Source organism: Pezoporus occidentalis, unplaced genomic scaffold (genome assembly GCF_034315485.1).
Source record: "Pezoporus occidentalis ecotype Australia unplaced genomic scaffold, CSIRO_AGI_Poc_V1 ctg6, whole genome shotgun sequence".
NCBI classification, from domain to species: Eukaryota; Metazoa; Chordata; class Aves; order Psittaciformes; family Psittacidae; genus Pezoporus; species Pezoporus occidentalis.
The window spans coordinates 979942-1007349 of NW_026915943.1; the positions used below are offsets into that span (position 1 = coordinate 979942).

Genomic DNA, 27408 nt, shown 5'->3' on the forward strand with positions numbered 1-27408 from the left:
GCCCCGCCCACTCTCCGTTGCCATAGCAACTTCTCCCCCCTCCCCTCGCACCCACCCAGCAAAATATTTTCGTCCCACCACGTGATGCAAACAGCTCCCCACACGTGACGGAGCCCGAGCTGCGCCAATCAAACCCAGTCTCCTCCAATCACCAGCCGCGCCTTCACCCCGTCCTCCAATCACCAGCCGCGCCTCCGCCCGCCGTCCCGCCTTCCGGAAGTCAGCAGTCCAATCGGAGCCGGCTCCCGTGTCAACTCTTTGACAGAGGCCGCGATGATTGACGTCCCTTTTAGCCAGTAATATCTCGAAGACGCACCCGTATCCCCGCCTCCTTGGGCCGCGGACCAATGATCGAGCGGGACGCCCCCTCCGTCCCGCCCCTCAGCACTGCGGTAATATGGCTCCGTAGCGAGCGGCCCGGGCCGGTGGTGCTGCCGCCATTAACCCCTGCGCGCCCGGCGGGGCCCATGTGCGGGCGCTGCCCGGCCGTTGCCGTGCCGTGAGGATGAACTCGGCCGCCGGCCCCGCCGCGCTACCGCCGGGCTCCTCTACCCGGGCCCTGCATGTGGAGCTGCCCTCGCAGCAGGTACGGCGGGGCCTCAGCGCGGGGACGGGCCCTGAGGTGAATTGGGGGGTGATCCTTGTGGAGAAGGGGGCGCTCTCTGAGGTGCGGGGTGCTCCCTGCGGTATTGGGCACCCTGAGGTGTATGGGGGGTGCCCCTTCAGTTGTGGGGTGCTCATTGAGAGGTGTGTGTGGGGGTCCTCTGGTACCCTGAGGTGTATGAGGGGTGCTCCTTCAGGTGTGCGGTGGCCTGAGGTGAAGGGGGTGCTCATTGAGATGTGTGTGGGGGGTCTCTCTGAGGTATAGGGTGCCCTGAGGTGTATGGGGGTGCTCCTTCAGGTGTGGGGTGCCCTGAGGTGAAGGGGGTGCTCATTGAGATGTGTGTGTGGGGTCTCTCCGAGGTATAGGGTGCCCTGAGGTGTATGAGGGGTGCTCCTTCAGGTGTGGGGTGCCCTGAGGTGAAGGGGGTGCTCATTGAGGTGTGTGTGTTGGGTCTCTCTGAGGTATAGGGTGCCCTGAGGTGTAGGAGGAGGTATCTCAGGTATGGAGGGGGGTGGTCCCTCAGGTATGGGGTGTAGGGGGTACTTCCTCAGGTGTGGGGTGCTCTGAGGTGAAAGGGGAGTGCTGCTTGATGCATGGGGTGCCCTGCGGTATAGGGTGGTCTCTCTGAGTTATGGGGTACCTTGAGGTTGAAGGGGGAGCTTATCCCTAGGGTGTAGGGTGCCTTGAGGTGTAGGGGGGTGTGTCTCTGAGGTATTGGGTGCTCTGAAGTGAAAGGGGGTGCTCCCTAAGATATGAGGTGCCCTCAGGTGTGTTTGGGGCACCCAGGGTTTCTCCCTGGGGTTTGGAGTACCCTGAGTTGTAGGGGAGGTGCTCCCGAAGCTATAGGGTGCCCTGCCATGTGGGATGCTCCCTTGTTGAAAAGGGAGAGGTACTCCCTGAGGTGTGAGAGGGAGTTTCCCTGCACTGATGGAAGGAGGGTCCATGGGGCAGGAGGTTTTGAGCACCCATCTCTTGGGCTGGTAGGAAGGTGATGGGGGAGCTCCCCTTTGCATGGGGCAGGGTCTGTGCCCCTCTCCTGCCTGTACTGAGAGTTGAGGGGAGGGGGTCTGCTCTCCCTGCGAGGCTGCTCTGTGCCCATGGTGGTGCTGAGTGCACATGAAGCTGGGAGCTGCAGCATAGATAACACCCGGATAAACTGGGTTTAAGCTGATGAGGTGGGAGCAGCCAGGCTGCCCTCTCCTTTCCTGCACTGGCCCATAACCAGGTAGAGGGGGGTAAGCATGGATGCAGCATCCAGTGCGTTGTGGAAAGTGATGAAAGGTCCCCTCCCCATCACATCCTTCCTTCAGCTAACTTTGTTTTTCCTGTTTGCTGAGAGCTGGCTTTTGGTTTACTGGGCAGGCGTCCCATGTTTTAATTTTGGAGAGGGTTGGGAGCAAGGTTAAGTGAGGAAGTCGAGGCTCTGCGTGAGGGTTTAGCAATCTCTGTCAGCCTAAAGGCTGTGCCCTTTCTCCTCTTGCATGCAGGGACTTTTATTGCATGGGAGCTTAAGTGGTCGTGGTGGAGAGGGGGATAATTCCGTAGGAAAGGCTTCCTTTTCTGTAGAAATGGTGTAAGATGTGACTCTGCTTGAAGCTGTGGTTCATTTCCTCTGTGCAATTGATGTTATTAAGGAGGAGACACCGAGTTACTTGAGCTAAGTGTTACAAGGTGTGAAAATGAAGAATTACTAGAGGAAAAATCAATAGGTACCAACTTGAAATGAAGATACAACGGCTCCAGTGCTAAACGTGATTTACCATGCATCCAGAAAGAGCGAATGGAGATGACTCTGAGCCACTGGAGCTGTGCAAGTATTGACCCTAATTTGGAAGCATGTATTCACTCTAAAATGTGGGTCTAAGTTAATGCACACAAACATGACTGCTGCTTTGCATGGACTTTGCAGGGAGCAGTTCAGGGGATCGAGTATGGCTTTTTCGCTGCTGAATTCTTGCTTTTATTCTTTCCCAGGCTTGTGCAAGAACCAAGTGAATGCTGCAGGGAGAGAAGCCTCAGTTATTAGTCATTGGGCTCCGTTTGTGAAAGTGAGACCAAAACACAGCCTTTTCATTTTCTTTCCTAGGAGCAGAAACTTTTGTAGGAGCAGAAACTGAATCAGCGATTATAGGATGTCCCAGCCTAGTAAATATTTAGTTAAAGCTGTGTAGAATGCTCCTATGTGTGCTGCAGAGATGTTAATTGTACCAAGGAGAAGGCTGTGACAGTCTGAGGTATTGCTTTGCTGTGTGCTCTGCAAACACAAGGAGCCCACGTGTCTGTGTCAGTGCTTGCAATCAAATCAAGCAGCTCCAAAATTACAGTTGAAGATGCTGATAACAAATCATCCTCTTTCACTGTATTGTCTGGGCTTAGAAGTCTGTTACTGAGTTGCAAGATACCTCAAAGGGGGAATCGCCCTTGAGGTGTTTCACTGCAGAATGGTGGAAAAGAATGGAAAAGTCATTCCAGTCTGTTGTACCCCTTCGATAATGCAATGATCTGGCTGATCAGCTTGGTGCTATGTAACACAAGGGGATTGTCTGCTACCTGCCAGCACAGAAATCAGCTCAGTGCTTTGTTTCAGTAAGCAGTTTTCTCTAGAACACCCAGTGCTGCATTTCTCGACAATAAGAATTGAGAGTAAAGATGGTGTGAGTCATGGCTATAAAACTTCTTAAAGACCGAGTTCTCAATGTAGACTTAGGGTGAGGGCTTGTAATAACTGAAGGGACTTGTTAAAGACTGAGGTATTGAGGGTATTATTTGTGTTTAGTCTGGATTTAGTAGTGCCAGTGAAATTCACATTGATTAGAAAGCAAAGCTCAGGAGTGAAAAGTCATGTGCAAACCCTTTTGCTTATGTCTGACTAACCTGTTCTTTAACTTGTTCCTTGGTGACTAGATGACCTGGCCTAAGAACTCCTTTTGCTGTTGTCCTCTACATTTAAAATGGGAGAAATATGGCTGTAAAGAAATGGATCTAGTTAAGCATAGAATTTGAATTTGTATCCCTAATTGTGCCAGGATGTAGTTTTCCTTTGCTGAAAGAGTGAGTCTAACAGAACTGAAATAATTACACTTAAAAGGAGAGATGGATTCTTTAGCATTAGCTCCTCCTAGTTGCTTGATGCAAGGCCAGAAGTGCCATGATAACTTATGGTTTTCTAACTGCTCAAACCTGCCACCATAAGCAGGAGAAAGCAGTGGAGATTGAGGGAGCCAAACCTTTCACGCTCTTCTAGATAGAAGGAGTTGGATAAAAAATGCAGTCTTAACATTGAGACAGTCATGCTGCAGTCAAATGATCTGTTGAATGTTACTTTGCCAACTGCTGACCAAAACAGATGTCATGTGTGGTTTTCTAGAGGCAGGAAAGCACATCTTCATCGACCTTAGAGCACTGCCCTAGCACTTCAGGCTTTTCCTTTATGCTGAAGCTGATAAGCTTTTAATAGTAATTCCAGTGCTGAAGAGACTGAGGCTGTTAATGAACTGAGAGACAGTGTTTGAAGACCCTCGAGCTTGAACATGTAACTGTTGTACAAACAGCTTCACTGAGGCACAGTTTGTAATGAGCGATTAGGGAACAGTGAAGAAAAAAGAATGATCAGGTCGAGGAAGGGTATTCTGCCCCTCTGCTGCACTCTGTGAGACCCCCCTACAGTCTTGATCAGCTCTGAGGCAGCAGCACAAGAGGGACGTGGAGCTGTTGGAGTGAGTCCAGAGGAGGCCGTGGAGATGCTGCGAGGGCTGGAGCAGCTCTGCTCTGGAGCCAGGCTGAGAGAGCTGGGCTGGGTCAGCCTGGAGAGGAGAAGGCTCCTGAAGGGGAGACCTGAGAGCAGCTCCAGTGCCTGAAGGGGCTGCAGGAAAGCTGGAGAGGGGCTTGGGACAAGGGCCTGTAGGGCCAGGCCAAGGGGAATGGCTTGAACCTGCCCGAGGGGAGACTGAGATAAGCTCTTGGGAAGTGGTTTAATTTAGTGGTAAATGCTCCATCCCTGGCAGTGTTCAAGGGCAGGTTGGACACAGGGGCTTGGAGCAAGCTGCTCTAGTGGAAGGTGTCCCTGCCTGTGGCAAGGAGTTGGAACTGGATGAGCTTAAGGTCCTTTCTGACCCAAACCATTCTGTGATTCTGTTGACTATAGAAGTGAAGATTCTGTGCACTCTGTAAAATACAACAAATCATGCAGGGGAGTTGGAACTTGATGGTCTTAAAGTCCTTTCCAACCCTAACTATTCTATGATTCTGTGATTCCATACCTTTAAAGAAATCGTATCTACTAAACATTTAACAGTCTTTGAGCTCTTGGCATTTTAGTAATACCATGAGCTTAACATCCCTGCTTCAGAAGCTGGCATTGCTCCCTGTTTGATCCCAGGATGCAAAGGAATGCTCATGAGTCAAGTGAACTTGAAAGCAAAAGATGTTTCTCCTTTTGAAAGTACTTCTGGAAAGAGCTTCCGAAGGAGAATAAGAAATAGTGCTTCTGAATTGTAGTACTTCTGGATTTCAACAATAAATAAACCAATGTTTTCAGTAGTTGGAAATGGTAATCCAGGACCTTGGATACTTGGAGCGATCCAAGCAAGTAGAGGTAAAGCAACAGGAGAAGAATATGGGTGGATTACAACAAGGCTAAAATTTCTTAGCCATTTGCTCTAAGAATGCAAACCATTCACAGCAGAGTGGGTAATGTGGCAGAAATGGGTGATTTTAATGGCTCTGGCAAATGGGTTTGAAAGGTTTTGTAGTAGAAGTGAAGAAATCTACCATGGCTGTGGACTGCATCTGAACTAGTTTTTCATCTATATCAGTGTGAAAAGAGCATCTTCTTGTCTGAAATAGTTCTATATACCCATTGTTACACATTCCACTGAGTAATATGAAAACAAAGACTGACTCTTAAATATTTTACTTCCCCTTTCCTACTAAATCTGCTGGGGGAAATCAAGAGTAGTGGCTGGAAAATGTCATAGTTGAATACTGCTTTCACTTCTTGTTGACATGCACTGTCTTTAACCACTGAGACAGACGGAAGTGCAGCTCCAGTAAACCACCACCACATGAGTGTTGACCTGGTGATCTTCTACAATTGTATCAATGTCTATAGAGTTCGTTAGAGGCAGTTCAGAGGAAACAGTTGTTAAAGTTACTGTAAAATAGTAATTGTAGCCCAAAAGGTTGGGTGACAATCTGGGGCTCGGGTTTTGCTATCTGCACTATATATAGAATCATAGAATAGTTAGGGTTGGAATGAACCTTAGGGTTTAAGATCACCTCGTTCCAACCCCCCTGTATTTTCTTTAAGGAATGCATGTGTGTTTTACAGGCTGGGTAATCTGTTGATAGCTGGAGTACTGTGGATGCACTTGGAGTATGCATACAGTTCTGGTGTCCTCAACATAAGAAGGACGTGGTGCTGTTGGAGCAAGCCCAGAGGAGGCCACGAGGATCATCAGGGGCTGGAGCAGTTCTGTATGGAAACAGGCTGAGAACACTGGGGCTGTTCAGCCTGGAGAAGTTGCATGGAGACCTCAGAGCAGCTTCCAGTGTCTGAAGGGGGCTTCAAGGATGCTGGAGAGGGACTCTTCATCAGGGACTGGAGTGATAGGACAAGGGGTGAAATAGAGAAGGTTTAGGTTGGGTATAAGGAAGAAGTTCTTCCCTGTGAGGGTGCTGAGGCGCTGGCACAGGGTGCCCAGAGAAGCTGTGGCTGCCCCATCCCTGGCAGTGTTCAAGGCCAGGTTGGACACAGGGGCTTGGAGCAAGCTGCTCTAGTGGAAGGTGTCCCTGCTCGTGGCAGGGGTTGGAACTGGAGGAGCTTTAAGGTCCTTTGCAACTCAAACTAGTCTGAGATTCTGTGATTAAGTCAGGCCCTGTTCAGTCAGAAAGCTGTAGTAAATCAGCTTTGATGCTTTATTCAGGAGATTTGTGGAGGGTTAGGGAATACCCTTAATTGAAGGAAGGGTTGGTAGCTGGTAACTAAAGACACGTTCCTTATGATGAGGGGGTTTCCTCTTTGCCCTTGGTTTGTCATCCAGTAACATGATAAACATGAATATGCTTCAAGGTGTTAATCAGCAATCACTGTTTGCTTGTGCAGCTTGGTGCATCTTTAAAATCAAGTGGTTCCTTAAGGTCAGAAGTGCCTTTGCTTTGATTTTGTTGATGCTTTATCCCAGAAGACCCTGCTTACTTTTTGGGTCCTTCTCTCTGAGCAGCATCTTGTTTTCCATTGCTGGATTGGTGTTCTCAGTTTGCTCCCACAGCTAATGCTCTCTTACCCAAGGTGATGTTAAGAGCCTTCTTAACATGTGAAGAGGCTTCTACAGCATGTTATTAATGATGTGGAACTTGCACCCTGATGTTCTTTTGTCTTCCCCGTGGTGTAGTTCAAATGTTGTGTCAAAGAAGCAGTTGCAGTCCTAGTCTTTCATCTTGCAAGTGAGTAAATATTTATTTAGACTGACTCAAAGGAAAACCTCCTTTAAGGAAAGATGCTATTTCTAAAGGGTCTTGGTTTAGGACGGTAAGACTGTGTATCTTGTTCCTTGTTATTCGTATCCTATCTAAACACCCTGCCAGAGGAGCTTTGTCTGTCAAAACAGTTCAGATTTTCTTAACCCCAGTTTAGAGCAAGTTCTTTTAGGGTGTGATGACAGTTTTTATTCTTCAGGGTTGTGGTGGCTGCCAGCTCTTGGTGTGTCTCTCTTGATGTTGTAGTGACCATAACCAAACACAGCTGTTGAAACAATACACACTGCTTCATTTGCCTTGGTCCCTGCATGGGCTTATAACTTGGCTTTTAAACCCTTCCTGCTAACATTACATTGAAGTACAGTCTGTATTGTGACTCTTTCAAAAGCTATCCTGTTTGTATGCTAAGCTGTCTTCTGTACCTGTTCCACCTTATGTTTTAAATAACAGGCTCTTTCAGTCTTTCTGCAGCATTGACCACACATTTTGCTTGTGGAAAGAAGGATGAGGATGCAGAAATTAAGTGAAGAGTGTGGACACTGTGGGCTTGCATTGAAGATCATGTTTGGTCTTGGTTGTCTCATTGGTTCTGAGCTCTAAAAACAGCAGTGTAGATGTTCTACATGATTATGGTGTACAAAGAGAAGGTTTCTTGTCCCTGCTGAACAGCTACCAGCTCTTAACTACTACTTAAGAGCAATGATGTGGAGTTCTGAGTTGCTCTGTGGTGTAAATTCAGTTACTTAGTGAGGAAGGAGTTCAGTGGGCTAGCTAGTAAGAAATGTGAGAAAAGATCGACTAAGGCTGTACCTACTTTTAGGAGTAATATATATGTATGTCTCCATTTTAACTTTTTCATTTATATAATCAATAATCTTAATTATTTTTCTTAGTTTAAGGAGCAGATTGTGCCATAGACTGACATGTTTTAAGCTATAACATCAACTTCCCACACTGCATTCTTCAGCTCTGGGTTGAGCTCATGAAGGCTACTTTGCATTCAAGTAGCTGGGGAATAATTATACTTCTGCATGTGCCATGTCAAATGTGGAGATGTTCCTTATTCTTCCTCTTTCACTTTCTCCCTATATGAACTAGGGAAGACTCGATGCTTTTCAGACAACAGCTTCCATTTGCTGACTGTCCTTGTTGAACCTCTCAGTGCAGTAAGTTGTGTAAGTAAGCAGGAGTATGGATGATGTCTGGAGCCCAAGTGTGATGGGGAAGGGCTGAGGGACCTGGGGGGTTCAGTGTGGAGAAGAGAAGGCTCAGGGGGGACCTGATCGCTGCCTCCAAGTGCCTGACAGGAGGGGCTAGGCTCTGCTCCCAAGGAACAAGGGATGGGACAAGAGGAAACGGCCTCAAGCTGCACCAGGGCAGGTTTAGATGGAGCTGAGGAACAATTCCTGCCCCAGAGGGTGCTCAGGCATTGGAACAGGCTGCCCAGGGCAGGGCTGCAGTCACGTCCCTCGTGAAAGCTTCTACGTAGCTTCTCTTCTCCAGGGTGAACAGCTGCAATTTTCTCAGCCTGTCTTCATACAGGAGGTGCTTCATCTCCCATATGGAGACGTAGTCTCTGGACATCACCTCTGCTTTTCAGAATGCTGCTTCCCGACTGTTTCAACGGAGGCTATTCCATAAATTCTTTTCAGGTCAGGATCAGCACTGACCTCTCCACAAGCTGGTACATATTCTGGTTTTACCTGGCTTTCACATGAGTTTTCTAGCCTGCTTCTTTATGATCCACAATAGCTCTGGAAGAATTTAAGCAAAATCCTTCCAACTATTTCAGCATTAAAGCAGGGTGCAAAGATTAGTTACCAACAGAGATGTTACTACAACAAACCTGCTTGTTTCAGGCTTAACAGAACTGGCCTGCAAGGTCAGCTCTTGGGGTCTCTATATGTTTGTCGTAAGTCACAGAGAAACACGGGGTTCTGCGTGTCAGGCTGAGAGGTTGTGGGTTTTTCTCTGTTCTTAAAGGCTCTAGCTCAAAACCCAGGAACTCTGGCAAAATGTGAAATGTATTAGGCCAAAGTGAGCATTTTATTAAAGCAAGTAGGGCTATGGCCAAGGGGAATGGCTTTAACCTGCCCGAGGGGAGACTGAGATGAGCTTTTAGGCAGATCACTTCCCTGTGAGGGTGTTGAGGCGCTGGCACAGGGTGCCCAGAGAAGCTGTGGCTGCCCCATCCCTGGCAGTGTTGAAGGCCAGGTTGGACACAGGGGCTTGGAGCAAGCTGCTCTAGTGGAAGGGGTCCCTGCCCGTGGCAGGGGTTGGAACTGGCTGAGCATTGAGGTCCCTTCCAACACAAACCACTCTGGGATTCTATGATATTAATAACCTGAGCTGCACAATTCCTTGGGTCTGAGGTGCTTGCTAAGTGTGGTAGATCAGCAGTGAAGATGGGAAAATGGTGCTTCGCTGAGCTGTCATCCAGATGGGTTTTCTTACATTATCATTTCTTTCCCTGGGTCATCATCTCGTGAGAGAATAACAAAGTGGTTGAGATGGAAGAGGAGTCAGAACTCCCTGTGCTTGATTTTGCTGCCCATTAGATGTCCTTGAAGAAATCATTAGGCAATTGCATGAATACTTTAGGCTATTGGAGGTAGTCGCTGTTCTCCTGTGGTTTCACGAACAGGCCAGACCTTGTGCTAACAGCAGCACACTTCTCTTTCTTGTTTTGACTTATTACCTCTTCTTGTGTTTCTTCCTTCCCCCCTTCATCTCTGCAGTGATTTTTATTAATGGTACCACCTTGTTAGACAGACAAACCAGTGAATATCCAATATTGTTATCCAGGTTCCTCAGAGCTGGAAGGAAGCAAAGAGTGGTGTTTGGATCAGTTGAAGCCACCAAGAAACCGCAGTCTGTCTGCTTTGTCCTGCTTTTGTGCTGGGTACATCTGTGTAGATACAGTGAGAGAAATTAGAGGAACTTGAACAAGTTTTAAACTAACTTCTTTTTTTGCCAGCTTTTCCTTGGTTAAATTCTCTGACCCTCAATGTGAGACAGCAGAAATGCACCAGAAAACACTGTTTGGAAACAAGTGTCTGATGCAGAAGGTGGTGTTTTGGGCAGAGGTAGTGAAAGATTGTGCTATCTTCCTGTTGAGGGAACTAAAGCATGAAGGGAGCAGGCAGCTTCAGTCCTTTACAGTCTACCAGGTCTTCGGAGGTTTAGAGTTCTGGGATCATTGAATGAAAAAGCAAAGTATTAACAAGGTTGTCAACCAACATACTTTATTCCGCAGCAGTCTGACTTGTGTATGGCCTGTGGTAAATCTGGAAAACACAAAATGGGAACAGTAGGTACATCAAACAATATCTTCAGAATGATGTAGCAATAGGACAAGAAGTGATGGGTTCAAACTGAAACAAGGGAAGTTCAGATTGGAGATAAGTAAGAAGTTCTTTACTTTGAGGGTGCTGAGGTGCTGGCACAGGGTGCCCAAACAAGTGCTAAATGCTCCATCCCTGGTAGTGTTCAAGGCCAGGTTGGACAGAGCCTCGAGTGACATGGTCTAGTGTGACATGGCAGGGGGTTGGAACTGGATGATCTTAAGGTCCTTTCCAACCCAAACCATTCTATGATCCTTTCTGACCCAAACCATTCTGTGAGTCTATGAAAACCAAGTACTTTTCTTGAATAAGAGACCCCTGACTTCTGGAAGAAGCTCAGCACATCTTTCACATTCCTTGTCCCTACAGGCCTTCGGACAGAAGCACCTCTCCAGGTTTACCGTAGCCCCTTTAGGCACTGGGAGCTGCTCCAAGTTCTCCTCTTGAGGAGACTTCTCTTCTCCAGCCCAGCTCTCTCAGCCTGGCTCCAAAGCAGAGCTGCTCCAGTCAGTCCTGTCTGACTTTGGCTGCTGCTCTGTCCCTCTTGCATCAGCTCAGCTGTTTCTACAGCCACATTGGGAACCACATTGAGGAACTGCTCTCGTGAAACCAACCCAGCAGAAGAGCTCTGGTGAGGTTTTATCCAGCTCAGTTCCCCAGCGTGATTCATGGAGCAGCTGCACAAGTGCTCCTTTATGGTGGTACAAATAACTTGCAGTTATTTGCAGTGGTGCATGTAGGCAATGGGGGTTGTCAGCAGGGAATTTGGCTGATGCTGGTGAGACCTGAATTACAACATCATGGTAATATTGTGTATTCCGGCATCTTGAGCAAAATTGATATGAAATACACTTAATAAGGGTTTGAAAATACCCTTAAATAATACTTGGTTTGTCACAGAGCAGCTGTAAGTCCTTGATGAAGTATTTTAGAGCCTGTTTGAATTGTCTTTTGGGTATGTCTTTAGCTGATGGTGTCCTGGCTAAAGCTGATTATCTCTGGTCAGGAGAGGTTAATGACAGAGGTTAACTCTGAATGCAGCCTCTGTAGAGTTCTGAAGAGATCTGAATACTGCAATATAGGATCAGGACAGTGTCGGGAGGCTTATTTTCAGGATCCAAGTCTCTGTTGTCATGACTTCATATTAAAGAATGTGAACAAGAGAATTGTCCATTAGCTTGAAACTTGTTCCCTATTGGCAGGGCTAAGTAGTGGGACAGAAGGGAGGAGGAGAGGGATGACTAAGTTGAAGATTTAAATAGACATTCATTACCTGTTGCATTCTGACTCCTGGACTGTACTGTGGTCTCAAAGCCCTGAATGTACCATTCCTCTTCCAGCTGCTTTGGGAGAACTGAGACTTCTGAATTGAGGATCAACTCCAGACTTTGAAGGGTGTAAAGATGTGGGTCCATGTCTCCATGGTTTGTGACATCTTGTCCAGAGGTGCAGGTGTTGGTTATAACACTGAAGCTTTTTCCAAACCTGATTGCATGTAGTGAAAGACAAGAAAATGTTTGGCTTTGCTTGGGGGCTACTTATTGTAACACACTGCTTAAACCAGGCACACCATTAGCTTGTGGTCCTAAGATGATGTGGAGAAGGCTGCTCTCCCTGTTAGATGCTGTGTGGGCTGCTTTTAGGTTGTAAAGGATTTAATGTGTGTGTATATATATGTGAGCATGGTAGAGGATTGATCTGTGTGCTACAGAAGTTAATTAAAGGAGAGAGATGGCACATAAAAACACTTCTATCATGTTTTATAGAGAGTGCAATGTCTGTTCAAAGCCGTGTCTTATGGAGTGGTTAGGTTCCTTATAAGAATGGCCAGTGAAACTACACAGCTTTAGATCTGAACTAATGTACATGATTCATACAGCTTTTTTTTTAAGTGAAGCTTAATCTTTCTGTTGACAATCTTGATACCAATCTCTAGCAAAATAACATCGTGTAGTTGAGCAATGAAGCAACTTAGAAGTTTGTGGGTGGTTTTGTGTAGGTTTGTTTTTTAGAATCCCAGACTGGTTTGGTTTGGAAGGAAACTGAAAGCTCCTCAAGTTCCAACCCCTGCCACGGGCAGGGATCCCTTCCACTGGAGCAGCTTGCTCCAAGCCCCTGTGTCCAACCTGGCCTTGAACACTGCCAGGGATGGGGCAGCCACAGCTTCTCTGGGCACCCTGTGCCAGCGCCTCAGCACCCTCACAGGGAAGAGCTTCTGCCTAAGAGCTCATCTCGGTCTCCCCTCGGGCAGGTTCAAGCCATTCCCCTTGGCCTGGCCCTACAGGCCCCTGTCCCAAGCCCCTCTCCAGCTTTCCTGCAGCCCCTTCAGGCACTGGAGCTGCTCTCGGGTCTCCCCTTCAGGAGCCTTCTCTTCTCCAGGCTCACCCAGCCCAGCTCTCTCAGCCTGGCTCCAGAGCAGAGCTGCTCCAGCCCTCGCAGCAGCTCCATGGCCTCCTCTGGCCTCGCTCCAACAGCTCCAAGTCCCTCTTGTGCTGCTGCCCCAGGGCTGGATCAGGACTGCAGGGGGGGTCTCCCCTTCACACAGCAGAGAGGCAGGATCCCCCCCCTGAGCTGCTGCTCACACTCTGGGGGTGCAGCCCAGCACACGAGGGGGGTTCTGGGCTCAAGCGCACACCAAAGCCGAGTCATGGGGAGCTTCTCACCCAGCACCCCAAGTCCTTCTCCTCAGGCTGCTCCATCCAGGCTCCCCCAGCCTGGGTTTGTGCTGGGATTGCCCCAACCCAGGAGCAGGACCTTGCCCTTGGCCTTTTTGAGCTCCATGAGGTTGCAGAATCATAGAACAGTTAGGGCTGGAAAGGACCTTAAGATCATCCAGTTCCAACCCCTCCTATGGGCAGGGACACCTCACACTAAACCATGGCACCCAAGGCTCTGTCCAGCTTGGCCTTGAACGATCCCACCTCTCCAGTGTGTCTAGTTCCCTCCGGATCCCATCCCTTCCCTTGGGTGTGTTTTTAATCTTGTATGTTTATCCTGGAGGTATGTGGTCATCCCATCTCAGCTCTGTTTTTAGTGTAACTCGGCCTTTGCAGGAATGAAACTGGTGGTTTTGAATCTGTCACATGAACAGAAATGTAATATTCCTCTTCAAGGTTTCCAGGAAGGAAAAGTAAGACATCACTGAAGTGATACCAAGTGGTATAAAATGTCACTGTAACTGTTATTCTAACACAGATGATAGCCTTTTAACTCTCATAAATGTATTTTAGGACAAGCTGCAAACAGAAAAATTGTCTTTGGTTTCAAAAGCATTTTAAACCCTCTTTTGGTGAGTGTGTTTCTTTGAAGGTGGATCCAGACTTAGGAGCTTTCGGGAAGCACCAGTATCCTGTAAAATGAACTTTGTGGTCAAAGGATGCACTAACCCGGTTGTTTGAGGCTTGTAGGCGGTTTGTGGTGATCCAGAAAGGATAAGCAGCCACTTGTCAACATCCTTGTGGTAGATGAGTGAGAGTAGATTGAGAGATTCATTGGGAGAATGCGATACCAAAGGATTTGAGGAGAACTTTATATGTGTGAAAGGGTGGTTTGCTGAGTTTTAGGTTCATGACAGTCTGTTTTTTAAGCTTGCATGGGTTTTCAGAGTTAAAATAAGAAGCACAGCTAAGAAATGAGTTAAGAATGACTGGAGAGTCTGTGTTAACTTGTTAGCAATGAATTTGTAATCGTAGAATGGTTTGGGTTGGAAAGGACCTTAAGCTCATCCAGTTCCAACCCCCTGTCATGGGCAGGGACACCTCACACTAAACCATGGCACCCAAGGCTCTGTCCAGCTTGGCCTTGAACACTGCCAGGGATGGGGCAGCCACAGCTTCTCTGGGCACCCTGTGCCAGCGCCTCAGCACCCAGCAGGAAAGAACTTCTTCCTTATCCCCAACCTGACCTTCCCCTGCTTCAGTTTGAACCCATGACCCCTTGTCCTATCACTCCAGTCCCTAATGAAGAGTCCCTCTCCAGCATCCTTGTAGCCCTCTTCAGACACTGGAAGCTGCTCTGAGGTCTCCACGCAGCTTCTCTTCTCCAGGCTCAACAGCCCCAATGTTCTCAGCCTGTCTCCATACAGGAGGTGCTCCAGTCCCTGTTCATCCTCGTGGCCTCCTCTGGACTTGTTCCAACAGCTCCATTTCCTTTTTACATAGAGGACACCAGAACTGCACACAGTGCTGCAATTGAGGTCTCACAAGAGCAGAGTAGAGGGGCAGGATCACCTCCTTCGCCCTGCTGGTCATGTTCAGTATTTGTCTAAGTTAAGGGTATTGTGTGCTTTGAGCCATAGCTGTTGGGAATTTGGTGGGAGAAAGGGGGATGGAGAGAGCTTGACTCAATCTGAGGGTTTTCATTCAAGATGCAGTATTGTAGCGAACTAGCATAATGCTGAAATCACTTAAACTAAAGATTTTAGTGCCATATTCAAGTGTATTCACCCCAAAAGGACTTTGTTATCTGAGCAGATGGTAGCTGACAGACGTCACAACTTACACTGTGTCCTTCATATTCCCTGACAATCTGGATATGACTTTCCGATAGGATTCTATGGTATGTTTTATTTAAGGCTGTGGTAGCAGTTTCCAGGATTACTGTGAATTCAGGAAGCTTTATCCAGCTCTGGGTTAGGAGTTGGTTTATGTTGGAGCTCTTTGCTAGTGCTTGTTGAACATAGCTTTGCCTTGGAAGTGTTTCCAATGGGGTGATGCAGAATACCTGGGTGGTGCTGCTGCTGTTTGAAGCTCAGTGTCTCACATATTCACTTGAGACTGCTGGATTAGGTGGAGTGATTTAGACATGAAGAGCAGAAAGCAGGTACAGGATACAAGTGTGAGTAGTAGAGCAGTGTTGCTTAATCTGAGCTCATAGGTGCTGGTTGCTGCTTGTCCAAACAGTTTCAAAGAATCATAGAATGGTTTGTGTTGGATAGGACCTTAAGATCATCCAGTTCCAACCCCCTCTATGGCCAGGGATGCCTTCCACTGCTCTAAGCCCCTTTCAGAGTTCTTGATCTGTTTTGTTTTGTTGTTTTGCTCTTTTTCAGCGCCGGCTTCGCCACCTTCGGAATATCGCTGCCCGGAACATCATCAACAAGAATGGGTATCGCCTCCTGGATACGTACTTCACTCTTCACTTGTGTGATAACACCAAGATATACAAAGGTAAACCAGATTTTCACTGGTTAATCCTTGGGTTCCTATGATCCAGATTCTCTGCCCTTTTATTACCTTGACAGCCCCGCTGCCATATTTGCATCGCTTATACTAATAGTGGAGAAGAGCTCTTTAGTTTCCTGAGCTTCCTAAAAGCTTTCAGTTGGCAGCCAAGGAAGCAAAACAGATGATGCATTTAGTCGAGTCTTAAATCAGCTTATTATTGTTCTTTGCTCCTCTCCCCTCGCTGATAATTCAAGAAACTTGGGAACTTCCAAGAGCACAGAACAGTTAAAGCCTTTGGAGCCTTAGTTGATTTGTGGGGGGAGAGTGTCCTGCTCTCTGCTCAGTTACTTTACAGAGCAGAAACCAGCACTCAATACGTAAGCTTTCCAAAAATAGACTTGTCAGCCAATGACATGAAGCATCCAGGCATCTGTTCTGCTTTTGATAGCTGTGTTTGAGTGTTGGATCTCATTCCCCTTTAATGCTTTGCTTTCCACTACAGTTCTTGACTGTAGAGAGATGTTATTAGAACTATATTTTTAACCTCCTTTCTGATATGCTCAACAGTTGGAGGTGAATTTTGGTTTTCTCCTAATCGTTATTTTCAGCTAGTGTAATTGATCCTTGCTTTTCTCAAAGGTTTTAGAAGGATAAGAATATATAACGTGAGGTTGCAGCCTGGACTTCTTTGTGGTTGGCTGAACCTCTAACTGATCACTACTTCTACAGTCTCTCATGTAAGGGACTGTCCTGCATTCCATCAACACTTTAGTCTGTTGGAGTCCAAGGATAAGGGATATAGTACAAGATCTGTATTACAGCCTCCAGAGCTCTCTACCTGAAGCCCCTTCAAGTTCCTTTTTGGGCTGGAAAAGCCAAGGTCCCTGTGTCAGCAGTTGCTTATTTCTATTTAATACAGGGTTCTTGGCACCTCTGTGGGGTGATTTGGCTCTTTGCTCTCTAAGCATCTGGAACAGGTCATAGAATCATAAGATAGTTAGGGTTGGAATGAAACTCAATGTCCCTCATGCTCTTCAGGAAAGCAGTGCAATGAGTGCTGCACTCCTCCTGACGAAGAAGTCACTTTGCCAATGTCATCCAAATATTGTGAAGTACTGGGGCACCCCAGAAACCAAAACCTCAGTAAATCTTGAGAGTTATCTTGGGTATAAAGGTGAAATGCTAAGTTCAAATGCTGATGTCTAATAGTGAAGTGTGAATGAATCATAGAACCATAGAATGGTCTGGGTTGGAAAGGACCTTAAGGTCATCCAGTTCCAACCCCCCTGCCATGGGCAGGGACACCTCACATTAAACCATGGCACCCAAGGCTCTGTCCAACTTGGCCTTGAACACTGCCAGGGATGGAGCATTCACAACTTCCCGGGGCAACCCATTCCAGTGCCCCAGCACCCTCACAGTAAAGAACTTCTTCCTTATCTCCAACCTAAACTTCCCCTGTGTCAGTTTGAACCCATCACCCCTTGTCCTGTCAGTCCAGTTCCTAATGAAGAGTCCCTCCCCAGCATCCTTGTAGCCCCCTTCACACACTGGAAGCTGCTCTGAGGTCTCCACACAGCTTCTCTTCTCCAGGCTCAACAGCCCCAACTTTCTCAGCCTGGCTCCATACAGGAGCTGCTCCATCCCCTGGGCATCCTTGTGGCCTCCTCTGGACTTGTTCCAATAGCTCCATGTCCTTTTTACATAGAGGACACCAGAACTGCACACAATGCTCCAAGTGAGGTCTTGCTCTAGTTCAAAGCATGCCTGTACTTCTAAGTCTTCCTCATGAATCTACTCCTGATAAACCAGACCTACTAGCATTTGTCTTACATGAGTGTTATTTATTTTAGTCTTTTCTGTTCTATATCCATGTTTAAACTAATCTAAAGGTGTCTTTTTACTCATTTTTTCTTTAGAGTTTTATAAGAGTGAGGTGATCAAGAATTCTCTGGTAAGTTACTTTAACATTAAAACTTTTCTTTTGGAAAACTGTGTATTTACTCCAGTAGTTTGATTTCTCTGCTGAACACCAGCACTGTTAAATGTGTATTTGCACTCTTCAGTTCTAGTTGGAGTATCCCATTCTCCTTTTCAGGTCGGTCTCACAGGGGTTGGGGTAGTGAGTTACTGACTAGTAGAAGTGTGTGTTGGTTTTAAGTCTTGGTCCTCTTGCAAGATAGAACACCCCAAGGGCAGGGTGTTTTCATGTGAAAACTTCAAATAAAGCTTTAAAATATAAATTCAATATTAAGAACACCAAATAGGTAAAGTACCATTAGCTGTGTTTTTACTGGTTTAAGTCATTTCAGTAGCTGAGATTTGTATGTGCCATAACTCAGATTTGTGTGCAGTTCATCTCTTTATTTGCTCTTCTTGGTGTTAACAGAAATAGCTGCTTTTATTTAAATGTCTATTCAAGAAGCACTTGTATGTTACTTTGGGTGTACAGATTCAATAGAAGCTCAGGTTGTGCAGTGGTATAGAAGCTGAGGCCCTGTTTGCAACACCCCAGACAAAGGGACAGTCAGTGTTGCACTGATTTCTTTGAACATCTCTCTGTTGTATAAGTAAATGGTAAGGAGCATGTACCTGCTCATATACACATGTGCATTCTTTGAATAGCTTTAAGAAAGTGAAGTTGAAAGCATCTTAGAGTTTCTACATTTCCCATTTTGGGTCAGTGAAGGGCCCAGAACTGGTCAGGTTCTTACAGCAGATGAGAGGTAGGTGTCTCTCTAGGTGTAGGATGTTGCAGATACTGGGTAAAGGAGTTTGAAAACCTGCATGAACAAGATAGAGCAGCACCATTTATAGCCCATGAGGTCTAAGTGCTTTGAAAAGCTCCTGAATGGAGAAGCAGCTCTCTACATCCTCAAGCCTCATTTATGCAAGAGACAAGTTCCATGAGACTTTAGGATTTTGAGGTCTGCCTGTTCTAAGTCAGGACAAGGAATGACAAAAAGGGAATCTAACCAAAGGCAACATGAGGTGAAATGTCACCAATGTAAATCAAAGATGTCTGGAGCAAATTTCATGCATTGTCTATGGGTTTTTATTAAAATGGTATTTTTGTGCTACCAAATATCCCTTCTCCTTAAGAAAACTCCAAGCATGTATTCCTTCTGCAGTACTTCATGGGTGGCTTTGCTCCTCCCTTCTTTTCAGAGGCATCTGACTCTAAATTGCCTAACACCAGTTCAAAGATGGTTGGCCTGTTCCAAGCTTCTTAAGCACTAGAAGGAAAAGCTTGTTGTATCGTGGGGTAGTGGTGGGTTCCCACATTTGTTTTGGAGGAGTTACCATTTCTGGGTGTAGCAGAGGAGGGAGATGTGCATAAAAAGCTCTTCCCCATTTCTGCTTTAGGGCACCCTGGGATTTATGGCCTGTGGCAGTCCTAAAGTCAATATCTGTCTCTTGGCACTTGTAGTGTTGCATTGACTTGGTTGCATCTTGGCCAGTTACAACAGTTCCATAAATCTTTAATTCTATGTTATCAGAGATGAGTGAAAGTTCTTGGAATGCTTCATGTTTGCAAATCTGAGTTCTAGGGAAATAGATGTTAGCAGTTTAGTATGCTGGCTTTATAAAGCTTGAGGTGCACGTCTGGCCTCTTGGGATGAAGAGGCAGCATTTGAGGATTGCCATCAGCATCAGTCAAGGAGGAGAAGAACGTGAACAAACATGTCAATAATGCAAACTGAATCATTAAGGAGTAGATCAGCCCTTTAAACTTCACTTTTGCAGTGTAAACTGTACTCAGAAGCTCAGTTATGACTTGGGAAGTCACTTCCACTTGTGAAGGTCCTGATTTGGCTCAACTGAATGAGCAAATTCTGAGTAAATTCTTCAATGTTTCCTAATGGAAGGAAACAGAGCCCACTCTGAGTTTCTGAAGTACTTTACAGCATGAAGCCTTTAACCCAGGGATTCTGTGTAGTAAACAGGCTAAGGAAGCAGCAGAGCCTGTTGGCTTCAGCCATGTGTGAACCTTGAAATAGGGAGTTTGTTATTCTTTTATATATATATTTTTATATATATAGATATAAGGTTTGACATGGACTTCACTACCTTCTGCATTGTTTAGTTTGAGTTGGTTTTATCCCTCTTTACCCACAGAATCCGACATGGAGGAGCCTGGACTTTGGGATAATGCCTGATCGTCTCGATACCTCTGTCTCCTGCTTTGTTGTGAGGATCTGGGGTGGCAAGAAGGAACACTTCCAGCTCTTGATTGAATGGAAGGTCAATCTGGATGGGTTGAAGTACTTGGGCCAGCAGGTAATGTGAAAACAGTTTATTCTCAACTCTTTACTGAAGGAAACAAGTTATGTGGATGAACAAATAGATAGAAGGCTAAGAAAAGAAATGAACACATTTGATGGGCATGTTTTAAGGTTTGATTGCAGAGATTCATGCTAGGTTACCTCTGAGCTTTAAATCTTGACTGCTTTAAGGTACCACTGTTGACTGAGAATCTCAAATGGTAGTGGTTTAAAGTGCAGTGCCTTGCTTCAGGGCAACAGTGGTGTGATTGTATGTATACTTCGTAGAATCCCAGCCTGGCTTGGATAGGAAGGGGCCTTAAATCTCCTCCAGTTCCAACCCCTGCCACAGGCAGGGACCCCTTCCACTGGAGCAGCTTGCTCCAAGCCCCTGTGTCCAACCTGGCCTTGAACACTGCCAGGGATGGGGCAGCCACAGCTTCTCTGGGCACCCTGTGCCAGCGCCTCAGCACCCTCACAGGGAAGAGCTTCTGCCTAAGAGCTCATCTCAGTCTCCCCTCAGGCAGGCTAAAGCCATTCCCCTTGGCCTGTCCCTGCTTGCTCTTATTAAAATGTTTGTGTATATGACAGTTTTAATCCATTCACATAGCAGTGACAAACCATCAAAGCTCTTCAGTCCAAGGAGCTTACTCTGAGATCTGTTTTATTCTGGGGTTTGTATATTACTCATAGCCTTTTGAAAGAGGTGAAACGAGAGGTGTGTTCTGAATTGTGGAGCCTATAGTAAAAGTGGCTCAGAAAGAAACCCATATCACATAAATGATAAAACTACTAAATAAAACCACTAAATGTGAGAGTGCTGAGGCGCTGGCACAGGGTGCCCAGAGAAGCTGTGGCTGCCCCATCCCTGGCAGTGTTCAAGGCCAGGTTGGACACAGGGGCTTGGAGCAACCTGCGCTAGTGTGAGGTGTCCCTGCCCATGGCAGGGGGTTGGAACTGGATGATCCTAAGGTCTTTTCCAACCCAAACCATACTGTGATTCCATGATTTTGTCTGCTATGACCAGAGAACCCTCATTGTTAGCTTCATTACTTATCATTATGTGCAAACTAGTTACTCTTAAGACTTATTTCTTTGATTAGTTTTCTGGTCTCCTTATTTTTGTCAGCTGGGAACGCCGCAATAGGGAGGATGCTCTGGCCAATGTTTCTGATTTCAAGGTAGAATTGCTGAGCACACTCAGTGACATATTAAACCTGTGAAGCAAATGCATTTTCTATGGATAAATTCCATTTTCACTTAGTTTTCCTGTGCTTCTAGAGTTGCAGGTGCTGAAAAACTGCTTTCGACTGTCAGAGCATTCCATGCTTGTGTGCTCTGTATGCTGTGTAAAGTCATAGTTAGGTGACTGGAATGATTTTTTTTTTCCTTCTCTTCTTACAGATACATGCAAGAAACCCCAATGAGATTATTTTTGGTCTCAATGATGGTTACTATGGAGCTTCATTTGAGCAGAAGGTAAGGGCATCTTGTACTTCTGGCTTGTTGGTACTGCTGACAAGCTGAAATTGAACTTGGAAACTGACATTTTCTCACTTAAATACACAAAAACACTTCATTTTGAGAAGAAACCCTCTTTTTGACATACCAGATAAGAGCTGTTACTTTGCCTTTGTGGTGTGGACATCTGAGCTGTTTGGGAAGGCAGAGACTAGTATTTTAAGTCCAAAAATCCCTTGTTACTGGAAATAGGATTGTTCTTTGAAGCAGAGATTGCTTTTAAGCATAGAACGTTCTGAAATGGTGTGGTTTCTAAGACTGTTTTTCATGGCAAATAGAAAAGCACATGAAGTTTTAGTTATCAGTTTTAAAACCAGAGTTTGTAGCTCTTAAGTAGGAATCAATTTGCTCCATGTTGTCACTGTTTCACCTCACGGTTTTTGTTCTTCAAATACTCCACTGGAGTATTTGTGCTTATTCAGCCAACATTGTGGCTGCAGCCACATTAATCCTATGGCAGTGCTGATTTCTACATCGATGCTGAAGAAGCTTAAAGTTACCTATAGCAAATAGCACAGCTGACAGGTTGTGTTTATCTTAATCCCAAATTGCCAGTGGCAGTGCTGTGGTATAGGTAGGTTGTATAAGGAGTCCCTGGCTGGAAAGGAGATGACTCCTTGATGCATAGCTACAGTTCCTGCATTAGCCGCAACTAGCAAGTCCAGTCTTGTGGGGATTTGAATGGAAGTGATGGCTTTATAGTCAGCAATGTACAGATCAGGTACTAGGAAGAAATCCTTCACTGTGAGACTGGTGAGACGCTAGAACTGATTGCACAGAGAGGGTGTTCAGCCTGGGGAAGAGAAAGCTCCAGGGGGACCTTTGAGCAGGTCCCCGTGCCTAAAGGGGCTCCAGGAAAGCTGGAGGGGGGCTTTGGACAAGGGCCTGTAGGGCCAGGCCAGGAGGAATGGCTTTAACCTGACCGAGGGGAGACTGAGATGAGCTCTCAGGCAGAAGCTCTTCCCTGTGAGGGTGCTGAGGCGCTGGCACAGGGTGCCCAGAGAAGCTGTGGCTGCCCCATCCCTGGCAGTGTTCAAGGCCAGGTTGGACACAGGGGCTTGGAGCAAGCTGCTCCAGTGGAAGGGGTCCCTGCCCCGTGGCAGGGGTTGGAGCTGGAGGAGCTTTCAGTTCCCTTCCAACCCAAACCAGTCTGGGATTCTGTGATATGGTGCCTGTGTTGCAATATGATGCATACTGCAGTGTATAGATCACACAATTATTTAGGTGGAACTTTATTTTTTGTGGGAAAGAATGTGCTGCATGGCCTGTGGCTAATGCAGTTGTGTCAGGAGATGTTGACATGTAACTGCATTTCAACATGTTCTATATGAAAGCAGCCTGTTGAGGCAGGGAGTGTGCAGGGATTGTGGTACTCTGATTGTGCCTGCATCACTTGGAAAATCAGCTGATAGAGTTAGTAGAGTTAGTGCATACACTAAATGAATGCCTGTTTTCCTACAATCCGTAAACTTCATTACAGTGCTGCTGGTGTTTTGACCTATTTAGAATTGACTATCATGTGAAGAACCCGTTCTGAGTCTCTGGTGCTTTTAGGAGTTTGTGTGACTATGATATAGAAGAACTCAATATGTGATCTTTGCAACGTGAAGAATTGCTCTTTGTCACTGTTTCAATGCCTCTTGTGCAGAGTGTACACTTCGGTTGCTTAAGAGCGATAGAAGGGGTTTTTTGTAACTTCCAGAGACTTATTCACATCATTCACAACTGAGATTGCTTTGATCCTTTAAACTTGTTTCCGCATGGATAGGGAGTAGGGCTTTATCTCACGTCACTGAATAGGCTCTCAGATCTGAACCTGAAGAATGGCAGCACTCTAAACGGCATCCTTCAGTATTTCTGTGCATGCAGTCTGTGCAGTGATGGATTATAAAGGTCAGGAAACCACACTCTCTGTCTAGAACACAGTGAAGTGATAGATCACTAGCACCTTTATAAATAAGTGCTGTTATGAGCCAGACTTGAGCTTGGTTTCATTACCACCATATATTGTTTCTATCTACTGCACATAAAACCATGTGCAAAAAGATTTAAAAGACATTAAATGCAACATTATTTGTTGTCCTACCAAAAGTACATGTCGAGATGGAGAAGGTTTTGGTTCTTAAATTAACATCCTTTCTTTGCCTTAAGGATCACTCAGGTACCCTGAAGAGCAGTCTTCTCCAGGTGGATCAGAACTCTGTCCGTAACTCGTACGATGTCTTCTCTTTGCTTAGGTAAGGTGTTGGAGAATATTCTATGTAGCTCTTGGTAACTTCTTTAGCATGTGTGTAGAATGAGCCTTCTTTCCAAGTATAAAACCAACTCTTCTGGACTGGAATGTGCAAAGGAGATATCCAGGTAGTGCTGATGTGCCTCTGGTAGCAAGGAGGTGGGCCTTGAGTGTGTATGTTCCTTGGCTTCTGCCATGTGGATGCTTTAGTGCACTGACCTGGAGCTGGCTGTGGAAGTCAAGACCATGGAGCCTCTTGTTGGAGGGCTTTTGTGGAAAAGCCCTTGTCCTGGTTTCAACTGGGATAGAGTTAGTTTTCTTCCTAGTAGCTGGTGCAGTGCTGTGGTTTTGATTTTTGGATGAGAGCAATGCTGATAACACACACCCATGGTTTCATTGTTGCTCAGTAGCACTTACCCTGATCAAGGACTCTTCATTCTCCCGTGCTCTGCCAGTGAGGAGGAGCACAAGAAGCTGTGAGGGAGCAGAGACAGGACACCAGACCCAAACTAACCAAAGGGGTATTCCATACCACAGCACGTTATGCCCAGTATAGAAACTGGGGGAGTTGGCTGGAGGTAGCTGATCACTGGGTATCTGTTAGCAGGTGCTGAGCAATTGTATTGTGCATCACTTGTGTTTCTTTAGTTCTTCCTTTTGTTTTTTTCCCTTTATTATTATTATTTATTATTATTACTACTACTAATATTATTATTATATCTTATTTTAATTATTAAACTGTTCTTATCTCAACCCATGGATTTTACATTTCTCCCATGTCTCCTCCCTATCTCACTGTGGGGTTGTGTGTGTGAGCGGCTGCCTGGTACTTTGTTACCACCTGGGGTTAAACCACAACAGCCCCACTCTGTTCTCCTCAACAACATTAAAACTTAACTAAATTAGAACTAGGGGCAGGGGGAAAGCAACTTGCCCAAACTTAACTTGGTAGAATGATGCTGTAGTTGGAACAAAGCAGCTACACACCTGAATGTGTGTGGTTTGTGTCTTTTTAAATGTCTAATTTGAATTGAATTTGCCTTTTTCCTGCTTTATAATCCAGAAAATAGGCACTGCACAAAGTCAGGACCCAGTTACTCCAACACTTGTATGGTATAAAATGGGTATGGTGACTGCAGTTTTAGGTGGTTATTTAGGTGTCAGGTGGTGAAACCTGCAAAACACTGGCATAAAGGTAAATAAAAGGTCCTTTTTCAGATCTGCTTTAATGATAATAGCTCAAGAATATTATGTGTGGAAAAATAGAGGTTTTAAACACTTGTCAGTAGATGGATTTTGAGGAGTTCAAAAGGCATTTAACAAGCCCTGCAGGGAAGGACTTGGGGGTGTTGGTTGATGAGAAAATGAACATGAGCCGGCTTCAGTGTGCACTCACAGCCCAGAAAGCAACCGTATCCTGGGCTGCATCAAAAGGAGCGTGACCAGCAGGGCAAAGGAGGTGATCCTGCCCCTCTGCTCTGCTCTTGTGAGACCTCACCTGCAGCATTGTGTGCAGTTCTGGTGTCCTCAACATAAAAAGGATATGGAGCTGTTGGAACAAGTCCAGAGGAGGCCACGAGGATGAGCAGGGGCTGCAGCAGCTCCTGTATGGAGCCAGGCTGAGAAAGTTGGGGCTGTTGAGCCTGGAGAAGAGAAGCTGCGTGGAGACCTCAGAGCAGCTTCCAGTGTCTGAAGGGGGCTGCAAGGATGCTGGGGAGGGACTCTTCATCAGGGACTGCAGTGATAGGACAAGGGGTGAAGGGTTCAAACTGACACAGGGGAAGTTTAGATTGGATCTAAGGAAGAAGTTCTTTACTGTGAGGGTGCTGAGGCACTGGAATGGGTTGCCCAGGGAGGTTGTGAATGCTCTATCCCTGGCAGTGTTCAAGGCCAGGTTGGACAGAGCCTTGAGTGCCATGGTTTAGTGGGAGGTGTCCCTGCCCATGGCAGGGGTTGGAACTGGATGATCTTAAGGTCCTTTCCAACCCAAACTATTCTATGATTTTAAGACAGGTAGATAACTTCAGTTCTACAGTAATGGCAATAGATGTGCTACAAAGGAAACCCTCGAGAAGGAAGTGTTTAATATGCTTTCAAAAGTCTTTGGAGAAATTTGTGTTTTTATCAGTTGTAATGAAAGTTGAATGCCTTTGGTAGTGTTAACAGTAGGTGTCACTGTTGCTTGTGAAGTGAGGATGTTAACTCTAGGAGACGTTAACTCTTATGTTGCTTATTCAAGAAGTCCGTGTTTTATAAGCTCTCTTAAAACTTAAATGTGCTGTTTCTTGGTTGTGTAAAGCAGGTTTGAACCAAAAGCTGCATTCTAAATGGCTGTCTCCTGCACTTTTAGTGCAAAACAGCCTGGGGGTGCGTTATAAACTTCTGGTTGTGCTCTGGCACAGTCTGTTAAAGAAAACTCTTCTACTACCTAACATTATCTTTGTTAAATAGAATAGAATGTGTGCTGGTCATCCTGAGTGCTTTATTGATGCGTTTTGGTGGGTTTCCCACATTTCCTTTGCATTTCTTTGTAGCATGAAGCACACTCACACTCGCTATTACACCAGCTGGTCATGACTTGACCAGCTTGAGCCTGTCTGAGCCTGTCTAACCGTGTCTAATCTGAACTGTGGTCCTTCTGAAAGTGTCTATCATAAAGCTAACAAGAAGCAAAGATGTCAGCTTCGCTAAAGCTCCCCTTGCTCGATGCGGTTTTGAAACCTCAATACTGAAGCTGAGCACTTTGTTTGGTCTTGGGAAGGTTCTTGAGAGCCCAGACATCATCTCTTTATAGTTCCTAGGTGTGCTGTTGGGTGTAGCTCTTGTTCAGCCCTGCCTCTGAGCTGAGACATTCTCTTTTTGCTTTGTCCTAAAAGGAACAGGTTTTTATCCAGGCCTCACCACCAGGCCTGCTGCTGATTATGCCTCAGTGGATTTGACATATCCTATAGGAGTACATCTTGCATTGTCTAGTTCCATCAGAAGTTAGCAGTTAGCAGCTGTGACCGTTTCTAGGTGCTCTTTTCGCCTGTTTCCTTCTTAGCTAAGAAAGCTCTTCAGGAGCTGAGGCAAAGTCTAGAATCCTTTCTATGGATTTCTGTGGGTCCAAACTTAAACAGGGGAAGTTCAGGTTGGAAATAAGGAAGAAGCTCTTCCCTGTGAGGGTGCTGAGGCGCTGGCACAGGGTGCCCAGAGAAGCTGTGGCTGCCCCATCCCTGGCAGTGTTCAAGGCCAGGTTGGACACAGGGGCTTGGAGCAAGCTGCTCTAGTGGAAGGGGTCCCTGCCCATGGCAGGGGTTGGAACTGGATGATCTTAAGGCCCTTTCCAACCTGGACCATTCTATGGTTCTATTCCCTCCCACATTAGCTCTGCTATTTTACAGGTACACTTTCTCTACTGCTGCTTACCTTCGACATCAACCTTAAACCACTGGTGATAGTGTTTATTTCTTTTAAAGCAATCTCTAGTCTCTTCTTCTCAGGTGTCCCTTTGCTCCTACCAAGCATGTTGGTTCCCACCTCTCCAGCTCAAGTCCAGGCTTAAGTAATGAGCCCATGAACTCTGTCCAGTGATGTTTTTTGTGTGACTATGTTCCATTTGCAACCTGAAGAGAGAGGTGGGCATAATTTGAGTTGTGATTCATTTGACAGGACATGTACTTGGGGAGGAAATGAATCTCTGTCTGCCTGCTTCTGTCCGTTGGCTGTAAAGAGAACAGGGAGGTGTCTGTGCTTGCATCTGGTCACATAAATCCCACGTTTTGAAGACTTTCTCATGATATGATGCTTGTCTGTAGTA

At 46.0% G+C, this 27408-nt stretch overlaps 1 protein-coding gene across 5 annotated transcripts in view; it reads left to right on the forward strand.

Moving 5' to 3' along the window:
• Positions 1-431: 431 nt before the first annotated feature.
• Positions 432-27408, forward strand: part of UVRAG (UV radiation resistance associated) — a 92246-nt gene continuing 65269 nt past the window's right edge. Inside the window, exons 1-7 of one of the 5 annotated variants that reach the window (XM_062639145.1) lie at positions 458-586; positions 2579-2652; positions 15476-15593; positions 17510-17544; positions 19710-19871; positions 21260-21334; positions 23528-23613. In XM_062639145.1, coding sequence (XP_062495129.1) covers positions 19743-19871; positions 21260-21334; positions 23528-23613 — 290 coding nt within the window. In that variant the 5' untranslated portion in view covers positions 458-586; positions 2579-2652; positions 15476-15593; positions 17510-17544; positions 19710-19742. Of the gene's footprint in view, positions 623-2520; positions 2653-15475; positions 15594-17509; positions 17545-19709; positions 19872-21259; positions 21335-23527; positions 23614-27408 lie in introns of those variants that run through there. The other 4 variants (XM_062639144.1, XR_009968588.1, XM_062639143.1 and 1 more) reach the window with 4 other exon arrangements.